Raw genomic sequence first — 22,071 nt, 5'->3', positions numbered from 1 at the left:
CTCCACTTGTGCGCTTTGATGAAGCAAGCTGCCCTGTTGGAGAGGCTCATGTGGCAAGGGACTGAGGGCAGCTTCCTGTCAACAGCCAGTGAGGCACTGAGGCCCTCAGTCCAACAGCCCGTGAGGAATTGAATCCTGCCAACCACCACATGCCGTGGAACCTTGGGATGACTGCAAGGGTCCAGCTCTGCTGTGCCAGACTCCTGGCCCGCCGAAACTGTGAGGTAATATTGTGTGCTGTTTTAAGTTGCTAAAGTTGATGGTCGTTTGCTATGCAGCAGTAGATAACGAAGGCACCAGCCTAGGTCATGAAATGTGCTTGGTTAGTTAGTATCTCTTCCACACCCTGGGCTCTGACTGTGGCCATGATTTTTAATAAAGAGCCATGGCATCAAGATTATCTGTAGATCAAAAAAATCACACTAACCAGGAATATAGGCAGAAAGGTACTAGTATCACTCTTGTTCTGAACTTTTCTTGGGGGAAAGAAAACACTGGGAAATGACAGTAATTTCAGTCCTTACCCCCAGCCCACGGCCTGGCATCATTTGCCCGGCAGCGCTGATGGTCTTGGAGGCCTTGGGTCTGGCCCGACCTGCGAATGTGGCACTCTGCCTTGGGATGTCATTAGTGCTCCTTTGGGCCTCCAGCCAAACCCAGTTGGCGAGAGTCACGTCCAGTCTCTCAAGGACAATTTTGGGTCCGTTTCCTGTGTAATTGCAGGGTGAGCTGCAGAGTAGGTGGGGCCATCACAGCAGTAAATTAGCCCGAAGGACGGCCTCTGCAGCTCCAGGACTCCCGCTGAGGTTGGCTCAAAGAGGATGTATTGCCCACCTCAGTAGAGGCCTCCCTCATGAGCATCCGGGCTGTGCTGGGCCCTGGGTGTGGAAGCTTTGCTGCTTCTGGGAGGGAATTCATTTTACCCTTGAGCTTTTGGATTTTATAGTCATGGTTGTTTGCCAACTCCTTGTAATTGGTCCACACTGGTAAAAAATATTGGGCCTATGGGGTAGGGAGAAGTAGCTCATACATTACACTTGGACTCGTATTCCATCCCTGCTCTCCCGCAGGGGAACACACCCAGGGGAATCAGTTATCTGCCATTGGGTAATGGAAACCCCTGGGTAAATATTTTTTTCCAGCTTTATTGAGCTATAATTGACATAATGTGTAAGTGTAAGGTATACAATGTGACAATTTGAGACATGTATATACTGAGAAATGATTGCCACAATAAAGTTAGTTAACACAACCCCACCTCCCATAATTGCCATTTTGTTGTTGAGCACATTGAAGGCTGGGTTGTGGTGAGAACATTTAAGATCTCCTCTCTTAGCAACTTTCACGTGTATGAAACAGTAGGGTTAGCTATAGTCACCATGCTGTACCCTGGGTAAATAGATAGAGCTTTACGGAAAGCATCTCGAAAGAGGTGTTGCAGCGTGGAGACCTGAAAGATAAGGAGCCAGTCAAGCAAAGAGCCACATCCAGGGTTGGATCTATCAGGTATAGTGGCCTGAGTGGGAAAGAGACTGGCATGTTTCAGAAACTGGTAGAAGGCTGGTGTGGCTGAGCCAGGATGGAGGGTGAGAGAGGTGTGAATGAGACTGGCAGGTCAGTATGGGTCCCAGCTTGTCCCTTGTCTATTGCTAAGGCATGGGAGGGGCAGGAGGGCTTTTCCCTGCCTCAGCCTGCTCATGTCTGTCTCTTCATCGTCTGTGACTAACCTGGCGGCCCGCTCCAACAGAACAAATGGGATACGTTCTGTCTGTGGTATGTCAAAGGATGAGGGTGTGAAACGGGATTCGAGAAACACACAGTGTTCCCTCTGCCATGAGCCGTTAAGAGTTATGAATTGAATGGGTCTATCCATATAGCGATGACAACAGAGCTTCACAACATTGTTTTGAATTTAATAAAGGCAGGATAGGAAAGAATGAGACCTAACGGGAAATATATCATATGGAAATTAAAACACATGCACATACAAAATTATGCTGCCTATTCTTCCAGGATGCATCCATATCTCAGAACATTTATTAAACCCATTTAAGTGTCTACTAATTGTGTGTATATGTGTGTAGGGGGGTTGGAATGATAGTGGAAATCAGGATAAAGGTTAAAAGAAAAATCAAACAATAGAGGGGCCCTAAAAGTGGTGACAATAATGACAGTGAGTGATGAGCTCTCCACCTGAGGTTCATCCTCCAGCCAACTGACTCTAGCGTGAGAATAGAATATGGGGGGAGGGCAGGTAACTGAGAAGGTAAGTAGGAATTGCGAGTAGGCAACCCTAGCAACAGAACAGAAAAGACAGATGAACGTTTAAACATAGGTTGGGCGGTGGGCATGCAGAGGGCAGATGGCAGAGATGGTCCACGTGGTAGGACAAAGTGGTGGATGAGTGTAGAGGCTGAAGGTGGGCAGGTGACCAGTGTGACTCCCTGATTCTGGGTGAGTGGGTGACTAGCGAGGATATGGAATAAAGAGGAAGAACAAGTATTGGAATTAGAGGCATCAGATAGATTGAGGATTAAAAAAAATATCTATCTATCTATCTATCTATCTATCTATCTATCTATCTATCTATCTATCTATCTATCTATATGTGATAGGTTAAGATGAAGCCTTAAAGGAAAATGAGCTAAAGGAGGCCACATTGGTCCAACTGTAGCAGAGATGAGTGCCACGACCGAAGCTTCAGAGGCCAAGTCAAGAGAGGTCTGGGTTGGGAAGGGTCAACTGGATTGGCAAAGTGGAGCCACTGGTGACTTTAGTGAGGGCTGTATACTGTAGCATATGTAGGTCAGACATGGGTGCTAAGCTGCCGAGAAGGAAGACCCTTTGCGGAGTGTCATTGATGTGTGTGTATGAGAAGAGATCTTGAGCTGGGAAGGGACTTCTTAAATATGATATACAGGGTGCTAAGATAAGGCAAAGGACTAATGGATTTGTCTATATCACAACAAAGGTTCTCTAACTTCTGTGTGTGCAGGAACCACATGGAGGGCATCTTAAAAACACAGATTCCCAGAGATTCTAATACAGCAGGCAAATTGTATAAATTTACAATGAAATAAATTGTATCTAAAAGGTAATACTCAAAATGCATCAAATCCTAATTATTTCACTACATTTTACTATCATGTGTGTTTTTTTAGGTGATTTTTATCTGTCGTATGCATATTTAGGTTATACTGTGCGACTGTGCATCTCTTCCTGGCTTATGTTGGTATAGTGAAGTCAGCCATGATGGAAATAGTTACACCAGGGAAACTGGGAAAGGCTACATACACATCAACACCCTCTCCCTCTTTTTTGGAGAACTGGTCGTTACACGTTTACTAGCACCACACCACTGAATACGGTCTCTAAAGAAATCAGGAGTGGTGTCAGCAGTGAGGAAATCAAAGCATGATTATCTGAGGGCAGAGAAAATTTTGTATCTTCACCCTGTAAGCAGTAGTGTGAGTGGAGTACAGCAAGCATTGGAGGCGTGGCAACTTGACTCAATCTTTCTGAACCCATACACTCTCCAAATTCCTTCAAAATATTATCTGGATGGTTGCAGCCCAAAGCAGAAGTGACAGGAAGCAATTTAGGGGAAGGTTCCCAAGTCTATGTGGAACTGGCAATCTTGCCAAGAGATGAGATTAGTCATTGGTGCCATCTAGTGTCAAAGAACAGCTTGGCTCCAAAGAGGAGTGCTCAGATGGATTGCTCTTGATTAAAGCCCTGGAAATACATTCATTTTTATAGTTTCTCCTTCCTTTCTTTTCCTGTTTTCTTTCCTCACTTCCATTTCTCTACTGAGTCATTTTCTCTTTCCACCTACTCCCCCAACAAGAATAGCCACTAATTTTTTTTGAAAGATAACTCCCAGGCAAAAATAGATAATGCCGAGTTGAATGGCATGGAGGTATGCAAATCAGTAGTTGCCTATATTCTGTATAATAATTTGGAGTGAATTTACTTAGGGAAGTTGTAGAAATCGCCTCTTGTGGGTCACATAAATCAAATGTTCTCTGCCTTCCCAACATGCCCCATCTCCTTTCCACTTCCTGGGACAGGGGCAAGTGAAATAGTTTTGTTGGGGTGTTGCAGTGCATGTAACCAATCACCCTAATTAGTTCTCAAGTCTTATTTCTGCTTTATATTTTTGTAGGAAAATGGTGGAAGAAAAGGCCTGTTCATAACTTCCCAGTGAATGGGATATTTCATTATTTTATGAGGACCTGTGTTAAGTCATTTAATTCAAGTGAAAGTAATTGTATGTGGTTGAGTTCTCATAGCTGGCGGGTCCTCTAGAAATCGGAATTAAGCTTCTGGGGTTGCTCATTCCTGCTGTAAAGGTTTACTTTGCTTCTAGCACATTGGAGAATATGGTAGCCTCTCAGTAAGATTACTTCCCTTTAGTCCCCTTAGTGATTGATGGTCTGAGCAAAATTAAATAACGATGAACTAACTAGTTGGCCCAAAGCTGTTGTTCCATTCCACTAGTTTCCGTCTTTACATTAAGAACTAACCTATAAGTTCAGGGGTATTTCAGATGTTAGTTATCAAACAAAACCAGTAAGGAATAAATACCATTGTCTCTGTCATATGAGTAGTAGGAGCAGCATGACCTCTGTAACAAGTCATTCTGAAGTGTTTGGAGGTGGAAATGAAGGTAATGTTACAGCTATGGATATGAGATCCAGTCTTGGGATCTGACTTTTTCCAGGTTACTTTTTCAGTTTTCAAAATAACAGTAGTTTAGAAAGCTCATCTTGAGACTACCAGGCTGTATCAATGCAAGGTTTCATTTTAGGTGAGGGCCTTAGGTTTTACTCATACAAGTCAGCTATTTGTATAAGCAAGACTTTATCAACAGCCTTTCAATGCTCACCCTCTCATATAGGATGGCAGCACTTTTGCCTTAGAAAATGACCCCAAGTGACTCTAGAGGATATTAACTATTTTTGTTAGAAGTATGAATTGAGAATCCTGTTAGGAAGGTAGAAATCAATTTTGCCCATATGTAGGTGGGTCAAACTTAAATATAACAAAGCCTGGGTATTCCCATGTTCTTAGCTGCTCAATCAACATTCCAATTTATCAAACAGCAACGAACTTAAAAACCTGTGGCATTATTTCATTAGACCCTGGAAAGCTTTTTAAGCCCAAATTGTACTACGAAAGGCAGACCTGAATCCTGGGTCGTCTCAAATTGCCGCCTGCCCCTTATCTAAAGGACTCACTGCTTGGGATGCCGTTCTCCTTCCCCTGCCTGCAGCCTCAGAGCCATTGCTTCCTGGCTTTCCTGGCCGTTGCCCGGAGAAAGTTCACGTTCCAGGTTTCCTTCCTCGCATCAGTCTGTCGTAAACATGGAAACCGAACAAAAGGTTTCTTTCGTTCTCCTGTGGTTTTAAATACCTCTGATGCTTTGAACTGTGTATTTCGCTTACTATTCGATGCACAACCATCTCATTTTTGACTGCTGCAATAGACAAGTAAAACTTGGTTCCCTGTAGTTCTTCCTTTGCCATCCTTTTTCAAATCGCAGAATGTTAATGAACCTGGAAGTAAAGCCTGATGTGGGCACACTTCTATTGATGTAGAATGAGTTCAGTTAAACATCAAATTTCCATTAGCTAGCTCTTTGGCAGGTCTGCGTAGTAAAAATGGATACTTCTGGTAACTTTGAAGTATTATAACATTATGAAGTGGTTGCTGAGATTGACTTAGTTTTAGTGCTATTTTATTGTATTCTTAAATCTTTGGACATTGCTAACCCTGATGGTGCATTAGAGAACTTTAAGGAGGTTTTAACTACTTGAGAAAGGAAATTAATATCCAAGTGACTACTGATTGTCAAATGACAAAGTACCTTATTTGCTCCAAGAGGCGCCCTGAGCACTTACTTTGGGGGAACTTCGTTCTACCCTCAGTAACTTCCCCATTAACCTTGCGGTCTGATAGACTCAGACCTACTACAGTAGTAACTGGATGTGTCCCTTAGGAAAAACTACTCTAGGGACTTCACAGATGAGGATTTTGAGGCACAAACGAGGGTCTTCTGGGCTCAGCTAAGCACTCTCCTCACTACAGCAGGGTGTTTTTAAAGGAATGAGACTCTTTCATAAACGATTCCAAGTCTAAGATGATTCTTTAAAGCAGCTTCAATAAATGTCTTGGCTGCTTCTGAATACAACCGAGTCAAAAACGACTAGAACACAGACTTAAAAACAAGCCATTTAATTGCGTCTTTGAAGGTAAACAATACATGGAGCTGGATCCCAGGCCCTGAGTGCCAGAGCTCCGGGTCCGCAAGTCCCCTGGTGCGTTATTCTCAGCGGAGTTCAGAAGGGTCAGAACTCGAGGTGTTCCGAGGCAGAGCACTTTTGGAATTCATGCATTCCATTTAACCAACTGCCAGAAACAGACCCTAAGAGTCTTTTGAGATGGGGAAAATTCAACTCCTGGCTTTACATATAAAACAATGAAGAGTACCAAAAATGTTACGTTTATCTCTTCACTTTTCTCACACAACCTGAAGTCTGAGCTGTCATATCCCCAACGCAGAGAAGCCTAGGCTGCAGGTTAGGTACGAGATCAGTCCCTCTATCCATGTGCGTCCATGTAATGCCACAGCGAGAGAGACCTTAGGCAGAGAGCTCTCATCAGTACAGCTTTTTAACAAGCACTTAAAATGAAAAGAACCCTCTGGCGGCACACTTAGTTAGTTTATAAGATTTTAATTTACAAATTAAAAAGCTACATTTTTTATTTTTTCTCCTTTTTCTCTTCTTTCTTTCCATCGCTCTTTTCCTTATCTTTCTCTTTGTCATCTTTTCTATCCTTTTTGCTCTCTTCTTTTTCCTGCCCTTCTTTCTTCTCTGCATCCCGGTTGGCAATCTTGTTGTTGATGAGGTTGTGTAGGGCGACCACGGAGCGGATGAGGGAGGCCAAGTACACCACCACCATCTGGTCGTTGGTCTTCAGGTAAAAGGCCTTAACGAACTCCTGCAGGCTGACATCTGGCAGCAGGTTGAAGACGTCCTGCAGCTGGTAGATGATCTGGTGGTTGATGGGCAGCTTGCCTGTGGCCACCTTCTCCAGGTAGCTCCTGATATCCAGAAGCTTGGAGTTCAGTCCCTTCAAACCATGGACTTGGTTTGTGATCCGCTGGGAAAGCGTGCCCACGGTAGTGTCTTTGATGTCCCTGTAAGAGCACACAAGGACGGGCAGGAAAAAGCATCAGTGTATTTACTCTGCTATTACACAGGTCCTCACATTGTGAGGAAGCACCCAACTTTGTAGAGAGGGGCAGGTTTTCCAAAGAAAAATGTTACTTCTCCATTTTACAAAGATCTGAGGATAAACTGCCTTAATTTTGTTTTCATTGTAAGGCATGTATTTTATTTTTCTCATCACAGGGCATTTTCAAAAGAAAAGAGAGAGCTACAATGAAACTGCTTTCACTTAGAACAAAAGCTCTCTTTCCACTCCCATTCCTAACAAAGGGTGGCATTTTCTCCATCTACATCTACACGATGTTATGAGTCAGTGGTAACTTTATGAACTGGAAGGGATCCGTTGTTTGACAAAAACTATGACCCTTCTGAGTAAGTCAGGGTTATATAAGGAAAGTATTTTAAAATAAAACCCAGCCCAAGAAGTAGATTCTCTGCAGAAAACTGGCTTGCTACATTCCCTGAAAAGGACGCACACTGGGAGAGGACATGCCTGTGCTTATTTCACACTTATTTTTGTCATAGTCAGCATTACAGTTTCCAGACAAGGTGCACTAGTCACAAAGTCATAAATCATAACTCAAGACACTTTAGAGATGATGCAGGCCTGGAGCCCAGGTCTCTGTACTCCTGGGATATAGCGTTCTCCCTTACACCGACCTGCCTCTTGGGCTGCACACGTTTCTGATGCCATGCTAAGTCTCACCGTAATAAGTGTTCGACTCCAACTTCCTCAGCTTCCTCTGCTCCGATTTCACTGGTCACATGCTCAAATGTTTTTGAGGTTGGAGTTCCATCCTGGGAGAGGAAGCTTAACTATAGTTACTCACAAACAAACCGGAACATGTTTCTTCTCACACCTTGATTCTTCTGCTTTAGGCCAAACCATTTTGTGGGTGCATTACTGGGTTTTCCATGGCAAGGGTGGGGAAGGTTTACTTGGAAGCTGTCTTCTCTTCTAGGCTAACAGCACAGTGGCCCTGCTCAGAGACAAGCTCTGCTGGGGCACCATTAGCTTGTTTTCTGAGGAAAATCTTGAAATCCTCTCAATCCCACAGTGGAGGCTGATTAAGAAGTCTTGATTAGGCTGATTCTTAAAGTATATAATTTTTTCTAGAAAAGATAATATACAGAATGCCTATATTTGAGGCAAGCTTCTGTCAGAAAATATAACTTTTAACCATCTATTATTGTCCCTCGAGTTAAATGATACCAGAGCACCAAATGATGCATTAGAACTGGCTTTTTTGATGGCCTGAATTTTTCAAAGGATCTGTGCAGGGATGTGGGACACTGTATTACCTAGTGACTTCCTGATGCAACTCAGGAGAAACTTTTCTCCGATCTAATGCCAGAAGTAGCTGTACATCTCCTGTAAAGGCTGTAAAATGTCTGCGACGCAGGATGGCATAGCAGTGAGGATACAGACTCTGAAGCCAAACTGCCTGGGTTCAAAGTCTAGCTCTGCCATGTATGTGTATGGGAGCTGCGGGATCTTGGGTAAGTCACTTAACTCCTACTTAGTGGTATAAACCTTAGCTGTTCTAGAATTTAGCTGTTATTACTATTTTACCCAGGATCGTAGAAATCCTGCTAATGCCCTTTTCCTCTTGACTCTGTATGCTAGGATGGTCAGCACCTTTAAGCATCTTATAGGACTTCATGACATGCCTTTTTAGGTACTAGTTTTTCCTTGGCTTCATCTTACAAATGACTCTTATGTCCCCTCTATCTGCTATTCAAAAATCTGGCTTCCTCAGTGTGTGTGCATGCATGTGTGAGTCTAAGCAGCCTTAAGTTCCTTTGAAAGAGGCAGTGTAAAGATTAACTTAAAAACAACTGTATCAAGACAGGGATGAAAGTCTTATGGCAACTAGACAATCAATTTGGACCTAAGCTCCCTGGTGGTAAGGCAAAGAGAGAAAACAGGAGGATAGAGCTCAGTGCAACGAACATCTGCAGGGAGCTAACCCAAAATATCCTTTTCCAGATTTAAAAACTGAATATAAAGATAACTACTACATATCTAAATCTAAAGAGAAACTTGAATCTATCCCTCAGGCTTTTGACTTTGGAAATTCAAGATGAAGCTATCTGTACACCCAAAGTGCAAATATTTTATGCTCCTAACAAACACATTTTCCCCTCAAATTCTATCCTAGAATTGGAGTTCAGTTTTCCTGGAAATAGAGAAAAGCTCTATTCTGACAGCTCGTTATGTCTACACCCAAAGCACAAGCTAACAACCAAAAAGCAGACACTGGATGAGGAGACGCTGAGTACTCAGGTGTCAAATCACTCAGATGGGTCTTGCCATCTAGCTCCAGGCAGCTCTGACTTACTCTATTTGAAAACCTATGCTCTAGTCCAGCAGTTCTCAACTTTCCTAATGCCGCGACCCCTTAATACAGTTCCTCATGTTGTGGTGACCCCCAACCATAAAATTATTTTCGTTGCTACTCTATAACTGTAATTTTTCTACTGTTATGGATCGTAATGTAAGTATCTTTTTGTTTTCCGATGGTCTTAGGCGACCCCTGTGAAAGGGTCGTTCGACCCCCAAAGGGGTCGCGACCCACAGGTTGAGAACCGCTGCTCTAGTCTATAGGGATTGATAATCTTCAAGGAGAAAGGAATACTGGCCCAGAGGGGGCCCAACAGAGAAAACTGCATTAGATTAAGAGTAAGCTCACCAGGCTCTCCATTTACTTTGCTGTGACTATCTCTGGGCAATCACTTGACTACTTTGGGCCTCCATTTCATTTGTAAAATGGGACTTTAGATTTCTCCAGTCCTATTTCTAAAATGTAGCAGTTCAAATACTCAAAGAGAAAACCCATAATATCAAACTGTTAACAGAAACTAACATCCTCCTTTTGGTTATAAAGGGTTTGTTGACTTGAAAATGAAAAACAAAAACAAAAACAAAAAACCCCCCAAACAACTGCCAATAAGTAGCAAATCTAATCATCTAGGCTCATAGCAAGATGACTTACATCATGAACTTCTTCCACTGAAATATATGCTTCTGTGGGGAGTCCCAGGTCCTTTGGCTTCACGTCAATGATGACTAATACCTGGCAGAAAACACATCTTAGCAAATCACCTCACACTGAGCACATAGGAATAACGCAGCCATTCTTCTGATGAATGCTGAGTTCATTCATTCAACCAGACACGAGTCAGAATTTTCATGACAAATGAGTTTACGTTCAAATTATCATTTGCTATGTTCTTCACCCCCATTAATTAACAAGCTGAGAGGTAGTGCAGTGGCTTAGCAAGCACAAGGAAATGAGCATTAAGACAGCCAACATTTTAATTCCAGCCCCACCACCTACGGGACCTAACCAACCACTGTGAACCTCGGTTTTCTTATTGTAAAGAGGATACCAGCCCCATATAGTTATTAAGAGGATAAAGGAAGACAACTTCCATACCTGGCACTTAGCTGGTTTTTACTGTTACTTATTAAACATATCGGGTTATTGTATACTACACAGAACATTACAAATTAACACAAGCTTACAGAGAAAAAGCAGTGACATGATTTGTTACCCAAATCCTTCCTAGGATGCTCTCATTTGAGTTAGCTGGCAAAGAAAATATTCAAGAGTTCTGAAGTAGAGTGCACTCACTGAGTTAGGGCAGTATCTTTTCATGAGTTCATTGATGGCAATGTCATTCTTGTGTAGCTTAGGGCCTGTGTGGTACCACCCAACTATTCTTTCTCTGGCTGGGAAGGAAAAAATTAGTGAGTTTGAATTGTTACATGAAAATCTATGTTAATTCCCTCAAAAGGGTAAGAACTCTAGTTGTTATGTCTCTACCTTTTTCAAAATTTAAGACATCTATTTAAACAATGATGTACTTTTGAAATCTAAAACTCAAAAACAGAATTCTCAGAAAATAAGCAGCAAGGGAAGTCCAGAGACAGCCACATCTTAGACTAGTTTAGGAGAAGAGGCATACATGAAAACAACCAGAAAATAATCCTAAGGCAACATATAAACAAATGCAAGTTCATGTCACATAGATTACAACTCTGAGGGTTGCAGGAATAAACATTTCCAAAGCAGTGTGTTGCTGTAATGAAATGAAATGAAAACGATATACATGATGGAGAGATATATTTATCCTGGTAGTATCAAAGCTCTAGAGGCAGGTAGATTTTACTTGATAGTTTTTTACTTTTCTACTGCAGAGGGCAAGCAGCTCTCTCCCCCAAAATTTAGGTGGTCTTAAATTGCTATTCTAGTTTCTCATTTATTCTACCTCATTCATCAACTACCACTAGTTGTACTTAAGTTTAGCTAAGGAAAGGGCCCTTGATATTAAAGGGAATAGTTAAAAAAGAAAACATACACACTCACAGGTTGTAAATCAATGCCACAAAACCTTAAAAAAAAAATCAAGACATACCATTGACCTTCTTAAACATTCCATACATGTTTTCCAAATAATCATGGTCTAAAAACCAGACAGAATCATCTTTGTCATCTTCATCAAAAGGGACTAAAGAGAAAAAAAATATAAGATTTAGTTAGGGTGCTGGATAGAACTCTAGAGCACAGGTCACAGCTGGAGACCCCAAGGCCAGATCTGATCCACATAGGTGGTTTGTCCAACACAGTATTAAAATTATTTTTGAGTTGCTTTCATTAAAAAATGGGAGATTTCACATAAAAATCCAGACTACCAGCTTTTCTTGAAACATCAGAAGACCTACTAACAACTGGCTAGAGCCAGATAGAAGCTGCCCCCTTTAAATAAGGACACATGGTCTTCAGTTTGCTAAAAGCCCCATCTCTTCCTAATGTTTCCCATGTGGCAAATTACATTGCTATCTGGTTCTTTTAGACATTGGAGTTAGTGACCTCTAGTCCAGAGGTCATGCCAGCAATTATTTTGTTCTTGTTTGTTCTTGTTGCTTTAATCATAAAATACATTGATATGCTCTTGTAAAAAGACTCGTGAAACAGAATAAAAGGATAATGGTCTCCAACTCCCCCTTGCTAACCCATAATCATGGTTAACAGTTTAGTGCATGGGTTTACAAACTACATCAACTGTCATTTTTATAAATAAAGTTTTTGTAGAGTCACCCATTTGTCCACATACTATCTATAGTTGCTTTCCTGCTATAGTAGCAGAGCTGGGCAGTTGCAATGGAGACCGTATGGCCTGCAAGTTTAAAATGTTTACTATCCAGTTTAGTGTGTAGCCTTTAGCCTCCCTTTTTATACCGCAGCAACTCTTAATTCGAATCCTGGGTTTTAGTGGGAAAAAAAAAAAAGGAAACCACAAAATGTTTCTTTTTGTATTTTAAAGTTAATTGACATTTTAACCATGCTCAGAAAAATGTAAAACTTGTCTTTTACCTGCAAAACTGTTGGATACATCGAGTACTTTCTTTTGCCACGACCCCAAAAGCACACCCACAACACGCTTCTGGTTTCCCACTTTGCCTATTCTGAATGAGAAAACACAAGGTCAGTCTGATAGGCACACAGCGATGTGCCAACGATTAGATACTCACAAGGAAATATTCATGATACATATACAGTTGAGTGAGTAGACTTGGGAACTAATCCCACTAAAGAAATGTAATAGAGTTTGGTCAGTCCTTAATATTAAATTCTAATAAATATAATGAGTAATTCATGAACTTTGTATACTGGCAGTTTTTACTCACTCTTAAATGCAAAGTAATACAAGCTTGGAAATATCTCAAACTTTATAGAAACTTAAAATGGAGAACACAAAAACTCTCCTGATCTTAAGAGATTCAAAATGTTATTTGGTTGGTGTTTGAAAAACACATTTAAGTTATGTTACCACATTTAACTTTATTTTTTTTCTTTGTAGCTTACCTTTCTCCTTTAAACTTTCCCCATCTTCTCTATCCTTGAATCTTTTCAGGGATAAAGATGCTAAAGTACAACCAGTTTTATGATCCAACTTGATAACTGTTCTCTGGAACATCTATTCCATGTCAACAAGCCCCAGTAGATGTAATAATTCTTTGAACCAGCCTGTGGCTCAGAAAGTGATTCTGACCCAGGGCACGTGTGTGTCATTTGTGGTCTCTCTGAATGGCTTAATTAGAAAGAAGTCAGAAGTGAGCCAGTGACGAATCACACTGAGAGCAGGGCTGAATGAGTGAGAGATTTTACTTCAGAATTTCTATCTCCATATCCAACCTCAGTGATTTTCTCTTAAGGAGCTACAAATGTAGCAAGTGAGACACAGACACAATACAACTCTTTGTTAAAAGGAGATACAAAAGCCACTGGGAAATGAACTATGATCCTTAATAGTATCCTTAACAGTCGCTGGCTTCACAGTGGTTTAACTGAATTATTCATTTAAAAATTTATAAATGCTTACTAAATTTGGGGTCTGGATCAAACAAAGTTGAGGAGTTTGTATTCCTGGTGGTTCTGATTTTTTTTTTTTGCGGGGGGGGAATCTTAGGCATTGAGTTTTCACACATCAAAGAAAACTTCTACACTTAACTGGTTTTTCTTTAGGTCTACAAAAATCCTTTCATAAAATCCTACATTTGTTATCTGACACAGCGGCTAGCAGTGCGTCTGCCTGCACTATGCCTTTAACAACTGTTGAGTTTACTGACTAGAACTGAAACGGTGCCTGCCCCATTAGCATCCCTAGTATCCTATGGGAGATAAAACAGTAATTACTGTACAGTGGGAAAGCCCATATATCCTGGCAGGCTGAGGATCCTACAAAGCAACGGAACTGAACTGGGGACCCTAAACCTCATGGGTCTCGAGTTTGTTTTTGGTTCTGGTTGAATTAGGAGTTGCACAAAGCAAGATGCAGGAGAATGAATGAGCACTTAAAAACCATGACTCTACAGCAGATGCTCCCAACTGGGTCTTCACATTTGCCAACTCAAGTAATTATCTTGTAAAACTTATGAACACGTGTAACAGGTCTAGCGGGATGAACAGCTTGAATTAACAAGCAAGGGAAGACGGAAGAAACATCTCTGGATGTTATCTTATTCTTTAATGCCAAAGTCTCCAACTGATCTCACTTTGAAAAGAGAAAATTGACATCTCATCTACTTTGAAGCTATCGTTAAACCAGATTCCTGCTTAGAAACTTTCATAAGTTAAAAAACCACAGCTCTTCCAGGGAGCCCTTCAGGGTGCTGCGACCAGAATTTTGGTGACAGCCTTCCCAGGCACAGAAGAGCGAGTCCGAAGGGCTTTCCTACGAGACACCGGGTCTTTTAAGGTGAAAGGGGGCAGCCGAGGTGACAGGTGCGCACGAGGCCTGGGGGATCAGGGCCAACGGGTGGTTGCCCCCATAATCTGGCAGCGTACGGACTTGGGTAAAAGAAGCCGGCAACCCAAGCAGGACCCGGAGTGCCGGCTGGGACGATGCCGGGTGGCTTTGGGCTTCCTGCACCGAGGATGGTCTGGGCCCCTTGACGAGTCAGGGCCGCCCTCCGCCCATCAGCGATCCCGCGGCCGCTGCGCCTTCCCCAGAGTGCCCGTGACTCAGCAGCGACTGTGCCGCCGGCCCCACTAGGCCGCCCCGCGCTGCCCGCTCACCGGTTGAAATGATCCACCACACTGAGCAGCACTAGGGGGTGGACCACCACCTTCTGCACCGCCAGCTCCGGCATCGCGACACACCCCGCTCGCCAGGCTCCGCTCCCTGCGACCCGCAAACACAGGTACCCACAGAGGCAGGGACTCCAGCAGACCCTCCAGGCCCAGCTCCTCCTCTTCCGGCCTGGCCGCCTCCGCGCGGCGCCCTTCTTCCGCTCCCAGCGTGCCGCGCGCGTCGTTCCCGGGCTGTCGCTCCAGTTGCCCGCTTGAGGAGGCGTGATGCGGGAGAAAGGCCGGACCTTCCTTGGGTGACTAGCTACGAGTTTCCCTGGTCTTGAAAGCTAAAGGGACACTGAAGACTGATAAAGGTTGACTTCCTGGTATTTGGCCCGCACCGTTCTCTGCGGCGCCTTTACGCCCTAGTGTCCGCTCACCTCCCCCTCAGCTCTCCCACCCCACATCTGAAGACTAGAAAAAAATACCAAGACAAAAATATAAATAGTAGTAACTGATATTTTCACCATCCAGAAAATGTTCACTTTCACTTCCTGTCAAATTCCTCCAGAAGTTCTTAGAGAAACTAACTAAATCTCTAGCATTAAGGTGCGCCCTTACAGTAGATTTGGTCATTTGTCTCGTCATTATTTGGCGGGGAATTTCTCCTTAATCTTTACTGTGGACACTTTGCAAGTAATCAACCTGTGTTTATATTTTCCACCTGTCTTTATATTACCTACCATTTAAGTAGGGCTAGAAGAACGCAATTTGTGCCTGGAGTCAGACCATTCAGGTTGCTTTTCAAATAAAAACTTAGAAAAGGAGGAAAAGGTGGAAGGCAATATGGAAATATATTTTGATATTTATCTAGAAAAAAGACTAAATGGGAAAATGTAGGAGACAAGGACTTAAGCTTATTTGTAGAAGACATATTACTTAAAATCCATGCAAGTTTATATTTCTAATTTTCAGTTGCTGTTTCTCTATACAAAAACAATACTTAAGCAACTTGAATTATTCACTTATTGCTTATCCTCTTTTTTTAAAATAAATTTTTATTTTTCAATTACAGTTGACCTACAATTGTTTATCCTGTCTTTATAAACACCTGTTACCTTCTTGATATAACCAGAGGACCTGACCTCTCTGAAGAATGACCAGGAGACTTTTTCTTTGAATCTTAGCCTGCTTCCAGTGTTAATTAGGAAACTTGATACTCTCTGGGTCCAACCCATCACTTACTACAGGTATTCTTCCCACTTTGGGGAACACATCTTTAGCTTTTCCTCATTCCTTGTAATATTTTTGATTTGGCAGTGAGATGATTGCTACTACTTCTTAAGAACTTTAAGAAAATTTAAGTCAGCCCCCACTGTGCGATATGTTAAAGCTTGCTTGCTGGTGTTTAGTGCCTGATTCAAAGTAGGCATTCTTGTTTCATCTCTTATGTAATGTTATTCGACACAGAGTAGACATGCAAATATATAAAGCGCTCGGAAGGATTTTCCGCCTTAATTTTGTAATTAAAGATTTAATAGCTAGCAGAAGATCAAAGATTGATTTTGATAAGGAAGCACTTTTTGGTAAAATATATATGTATAGAGTATAAAGATGACTTGAAATCATAAGGAAGGTGTTTTGCATGTTGCCCTCCCCCTTTTTTTAATGGAACTGAATTGAGATCATACTTGGTATTGTAGCCACTACTGCCTGAATTCATTCAGAAGAATGCAGAAGCAGATATAAGAAATCCCTTTCTTTTGTTCATTGAATTCTGGACGGAACTTTAAGGACCTGATGAGAGCTTAAGGGTAATACATTTTCTTTTCCTTTGATCATTTTATCCCCCCAGATTTATTGAGATGTAATTGATGTATAGCATTGTGAAATTTAAGGTGTACAACATGACTTGATACACATATATGAGGGGCAGGTGCTAAAAAAGTGTATACAAGTGGACTCTGATCAGTGTTGCTCAAGCAGTAGTTCACCATAATCACAAGTGTCTGCACATTGATGGTAACCACTCTGAGCACCTCTTGTAATAGCAGAAGTCAAATGTGACTTGTATTCATCTTTTGTTACTTGTATATATTGAGTATTACAATTTTAATACAGTTTTCCTTTAAAATGTGTATACAATTTTTTGGCACCTTCTGTATATTGCAAAATGATTACCACAATAAGGTTAAGTTAAAAAGTCCATCACCTAACATAATCACCATTTTTTCTGTGTGTGTATGTGGTGAGAACGTTTAAGATCTACTCTCAGGTATATAATACAATATTGTTAACGTTAGTCACCATTTTGTACATTAGATCCCCGTCTGATAACTGAAAGTTTGTACCTTTTGACCAACACCTCCCCAACCCCGAGCCTCTGGCAACTACTGTTCTCTATTTTTATGAGTTTGGCTTTTTTTAGATTCCACATATTAGATCTTACAGTATTTATCTTTCTACCCACTTATTTCACTTATCATAATGCTCTCAAGGTCTATCTATGTTGTTACAAATGGTAGATGTGATTTCCTTACTTTTATGGCAGAATTATATTTTACTATGTACATATATATGTACATAGTAAAATACATGCATATATAGTAGTATACATATATAGTGAAATATAGGGAAATACATATAAATATATATATTTATGGTGTGTATATATATATATGTATATATATATGTATATGTATGTGTGTGTGTGTGTATGATGACAAAAATGTATACACATTTTAAGAAATGAAAAAACTGTATTAATTGTAATACTCAGTGTATACCGATAACAAAAGATGAATACAAGTCACGTTTGACTTCTGCAATTACAAGAGGTGCTCAAAGTGGTTACCATCAGTGTCCATACACTTTTGATTATGACAAACTGCTGCTTGAGCATAGATAACATGTCTTGAAATGTGTATACATTTTTTTGGCACCCCGGTTTATAACGTTTTCTTTTTTTTTTTTTTTAAAGATTTTTATTGGGGAATTGGGATGGGAACAGTGCTGGGGAATTGGGGGAAGGGGAACAGACAAGTTGCTGTTGTGTTTTTCTTCAGTCTAGTTGTGGAGGACGTTGCTTCACTGGCCCAAGTTGGCACCATCATTGTGCTCTTCCCGGGTGAGGCAGATCAGTCACCGGCTTCCAGATGGCCGCTCACTGCGGCTGCTAGCTATATACGGTAGCCTGTGGCAACCCATTGCCACAGGGGCTGCAGCCTACGCCTCACCAGTGACTCACGGCAGCCCAGCTCCAGGTTGAGCTGTTGTTCAGCATCTTAGCTGTGGAGGGATGTGTCACTGGCCCTCATATGTGGGATCCGAACCGGGGCCCTCTGGCGTCCCAAGCCAGTTCTTAACCATCGCGCCACTCAGCTGGCCCTATAACGTTTTCTTTATCCATTCATCCGTCAGTGGACACATAGGTTGTATACACGTCTTGGCCATTGTGAATAATGCCACAATGAACATGGGGGTACAGACATCTTTTCGAGATAGTGATGTAATTTCCTTTGGATATATACCCCGAAGAGGGCTTGCTGAAACATATGGTAGTTCTACTTTTAGTTTCCTGAGGAATCTTTTCATTTACTCATGTCTTCTTCAGTTTCTTTCATCAGTGTCTTATGATTTTCAGTGTAAGATCTTTCAACTCCCTGGCTATACTTATTTCTAAGCATTTTATTGTTTTAGATGCTGTTATAAATAGGATTGTTTTCTTTATCTCTTTTTCGGATTTTCCTTTTAATGTATAGAAACACAACTAATTTTGTACCCTACAATGTTACTTACCATATTTCCCCATGTATAAGACGCGCCGTTTTTTGAAAAATTTGGGGTCTAAAAACTGGGTGTGTCTTATACAGTGGTTGTAGATCGTTGTCAAGTCATTTAAAAAGTGTGGCATTTCAAATGCCATAGATGGAACTGAGGACGAGGCGATATACAAAGACAGTGATTTGTCATGAGATACAGATGAGGACAAGCTAATAGTTGGGAGTTTTGACAGTGATGAGGAGTTGTATGAATTTTATGATGAATAAAACTTGAGTTCACTTAACTTTAAGTAATACATTTTTTTCAAATTTCAGGCCCCAAAATTAAGGTGTATCTTATACATGGGAGCATCTTATACATGAGGAAATACAGTAATTTGTTGATTAGTTCTAACAGTTTTTTGGTGGAGCCTTTAGGATTTTGTGTATATAAGATCATATCATCTGCAGAAAGAGACAATTTTACTTCTTCCTTTCTGATTTGGATGCCTTTTATTAATTTTCTTGCCCAGTTGTTCTGGCTAGGACTTCCAGTACTATGTTGAATAAGAGTCGTGAGAGTGACCACCCTGGTCTTGTTCCTGATCTTGGAAGGAAAGCTTTCAACTTTTCCTGTTGAATATGTTAGCTGTGGGCTTGTCATGTATGGATTTTATTATGTTGAAGTATTTTCCTTCTATACTTAACTTGTTGAGAGTTGTAAACATGAAATGATGTTAAATTTTATCAAATGCTTTTCCTGCATGTATTAAGATGATCATATGGTTTTAATCTTTCATTCTATAATGTGGTATATCACATTTATTAATTTGTGTATGTTGAACCCATCCATGGTATAAATCCAAACAGGAGTATATCCCACTTGATCATGGTGTATGATCCCTTTAATGTGCTGTTGAATTCAGTTTGCTAGTATTTTGTTGAGAGTTTTTGCATACATATTTATCAGGGATATTGGCATGTAATTTTCTTTTCTTGTAGTGTGCTTGTCTGGCTTTGGTATCAGGGTGATGCTGGCCTCATAAAATGAGTTTGGGAGTATTTCCTCCTTTTCAGTTTTTGGAAGATTTTGAGAAGGATTGGTGTTAATTCTTCTTTAAATGTTTGGTAGAATTCACCAGTGAAACCATCTGGTCTTGGGCTTTTCTTTGTTGGGAGGTTTTTTATTACTGCTTTGTATTCCTTATTATTATTCTGTTTAGAGTTTCTGTTTCTTCATGATTCAGTCTGTGTATATTGTATGTCCCTGGGCATTTATCCATTTATTCTAGGTTACCCAATTTGTTGGTGTGTGATTGTTCATGGTAGTTAGTCTCTAATGATCCTTTATATTTTTGTAGTATCAGTCTCCTCTTTCATTCCTTATTTTATTTGTGTCTTCTCTCTTTTTGCTTAGTTTAGCTAAAGGTTTGTTAATTTTGTTTATCTTTTCAAAAACTGTTCTTAGTTTCATTGATCTTTTCTATTGTTTTTCTGGTTTCTATTTCATTTATTTCTGCTCTGACCTTTGTTTATTCTTTCCTTTTGCCAACTTTGGGCTTAGTTCTTCTTATTCTAGGTCCTTGAAGTATAAAGCTAGGTTGTTTTTTCTTAATGTAGGCATTTATCACTATAAACTTCTTTCTTAGAGCTGCTTTTGCTGCATCCAATAAGTTTTGGTATGTTGTATTTTCATTTATTTCAAGATATTTTTTTATTTCCCCTTTGAACCATTGGTTGTTCAGGAGTATATTGTTTAATTAACAGTGTTTGTGAATTTTCTAGTTTTCCTCCTCTTATTGATTTCTAGTTTCATACTGTTATAGTTGAAAGAGATACTTGGTATGCTTTCAGTCTTCTTACATTTGCTAAGGCTTGCTTTGTGACCTAAGATATGATCTATCCAGGAGAATGTTCTGTGTGTGCTAGACAGGAGTGTGTATTTTGCTGCTGTTGGATGGGATGTTCTGTATATCTCTTAGTTCCATAGTTCAAGTTCAGTGGGGAGGCTGCCACAGCCAGTTTGGTGCTGGGATGGGCTGAGGCCCTGAGGCCAAAGGAACCATCTGAGGCCAAAGGAACCATCTGGGGCCACAGGAACCAGCTAGAGCTAGGGTGGATTAGGAGCGTGGATTTGTGGGAGTTGGCCTCGTGCTGGGGCTCGTGGTGAAGTTGGTGCTCATTTCACTCTCCTTCCCCCACAGGGAGGGTATCTCCCCACTGCTGAGCTGCCTAGGCTTGAGGAAGGGGTGACAGGAGTAATGTGAAACTGTCTTCTCTATTTTCTTCAGTGCACCTTTTCTTATTTCTGTGCTCTACCCATGTGCTGTAATTTCTTACCTGAAATTCTTACCTTTTGTGAAAGTATTTTTGCTTGTGGATAGTTGTTCAAATTGATATTTCTGAGAGGGTATGAGTGCTAGAAATGCCTGTATTGCCATCTTGCTCACATCACTCTATCTGATGCATCTTTGTCTTTTCAATTTAGGGAGATAGCCCCCACAGACCCTAGCATCTTGAAAGAGTTCTTATTTTCGTTAAGTCCAGAACATGGAATAATGATCCTGCAGCTGTGGAAGCAAATCGTTTGAACTTTGCACCCTCTATTTATCATCTTACTAGATTTGGAAGAAAAAAAATATAGCAGGTATACCACCCTCAGACTAAGCTGTATTTATTGTTGGGGCTCAGACATTCTTGGGAATGTCTGGCAAACTAGGGTAGACCCACTAGAACTCAACTTACTGAGTCACTGAGAAACCTAGAATATAACTCATCTTAAGAGAAGTGTCAGGTAGACTGGTTTGACCCAGAAACAAAGCCTCAGTCTTTGGAAGGAGAACAGTGATCCTTGAGATAGTATGAATCTGCCACTCAGATTTGGCTCTCAGTTCAGCCCATCATGGGATTATATCTGAGTCCAGACAGCCAGTTGGGTAAACTTTATGAGAAAATGGAAAGAGCTGTTTTATAAAATCTCTGTGAGATATTCTAGCACAAGTAGTAGCTCTGCTTATAGTATTTCTCTAATAGTGTATCCTAAAAATGTGGCGAGAAGCCTTTTTACGCACTTTGCAGTTTTGGCCCCTTGAGGCACCAGTACTTGAACAATGGTGATGGCAAGAGATTGAAGTCTGTAGGAGTTGGTGGTGTTTAGCAGTGTCAGCAGGCTTAGAGCATGTAAAGACATATAACAGATAGGGGCCAGAGCAGGAAAAAAATAAAACCAAGGGTACCACAGACTCACTGTCATATGCATGTACAAATCCCTGGGATTCTGAGAAATGTCGTAAAGTCCTGAAGTTCTGCAATAACAAGTGGAATGCAATGGCTGACAAAGCACTGATTATGTGTGTATGTAGGATGGTATTATGTATTCAACAAAGACTGCCTAAAAATAGCTCCCTGCCTATTACAAATTACATACATAGCTCAAGACCTCTGTTGGTCATTAAAAATCTTTTTTCCTAAGAGGAGTTTTTTAGATTTCTCTAT

The 22,071-nt window shown here is 41.0% G+C and overlaps 1 protein-coding gene and 1 long non-coding RNA gene across 2 annotated transcripts in view; one reads left to right on the top strand and one right to left on the bottom strand.

The window, feature by feature from the left end:
* Positions 1 to 6,221: 6,221 nt before the first annotated feature.
* PSMD7 (proteasome 26S subunit, non-ATPase 7) lies at positions 6,222 to 15,036 on the bottom strand. The gene is made up of 7 exons (XM_019656622.1): positions 14,822 to 15,036; positions 12,617 to 12,708; positions 11,658 to 11,750; positions 10,874 to 10,971; positions 10,232 to 10,312; positions 7,942 to 8,033; positions 6,222 to 7,204 (listed from the first exon to the last, which is right to left on the bottom strand). The coding sequence occupies exons 1-7, from the start codon at positions 14,893 to 14,895 to the stop codon at positions 6,766 to 6,768; spliced, it is 969 nt and encodes a 322-aa protein (XP_019512167.1). The 5' UTR covers positions 14,896 to 15,036; the 3' UTR covers positions 6,222 to 6,765.
* Positions 15,037 to 15,058: 22 nt separating this feature from the next.
* The window catches only part of LOC109390323 (uncharacterized), an 80,322-nt gene continuing 73,309 nt past the window's right edge, over positions 15,059 to 22,071 (top strand). The window contains exons 1-3 of the long non-coding RNA XR_002125552.1: positions 15,059 to 15,129; positions 15,891 to 16,065; positions 16,519 to 16,629. This is a non-coding gene — a long non-coding RNA (uncharacterized LOC109390323). The remainder of the gene's footprint in view (positions 15,130 to 15,890; positions 16,066 to 16,518; positions 16,630 to 22,071) is intronic.

The sequence above is a fragment of the Hipposideros armiger genome, unplaced genomic scaffold, assembly GCF_001890085.2.
Source record: "Hipposideros armiger isolate ML-2016 unplaced genomic scaffold, ASM189008v1 scaffold_9, whole genome shotgun sequence".
NCBI lineage: Eukaryota > Metazoa > Chordata > Mammalia > Chiroptera > Hipposideridae > Hipposideros > Hipposideros armiger.
Note: the sequence above shows the minus strand (reverse complement) of the source record. Positions and strands in the feature narration are given on the sequence as shown.

Excerpts from the sequence above, each read along its gene's own strand:
- PSMD7 (XM_019656622.1), bottom strand. The coding sequence starts at position 14,895 with ATGCCGGAGCTGGCGGTGCAGAAGGTGGTGGTCCACCCCCTAGTGCTG. Across the intron at positions 11,751-12,616 it reads TGTATCCAACAGTTTTGCAG|TCCCTTTTGATGAAGATGAC; the intron begins GTAAAAGACAAG and ends TTTTCTCTTTAG. Across the intron at positions 10,313-10,873 it reads AAAGATACTGCCCTAACTCA|GTATTAGTCATCATTGACGT; the intron begins GTGAGTGCACTC and ends GTTTTCTGCCAG.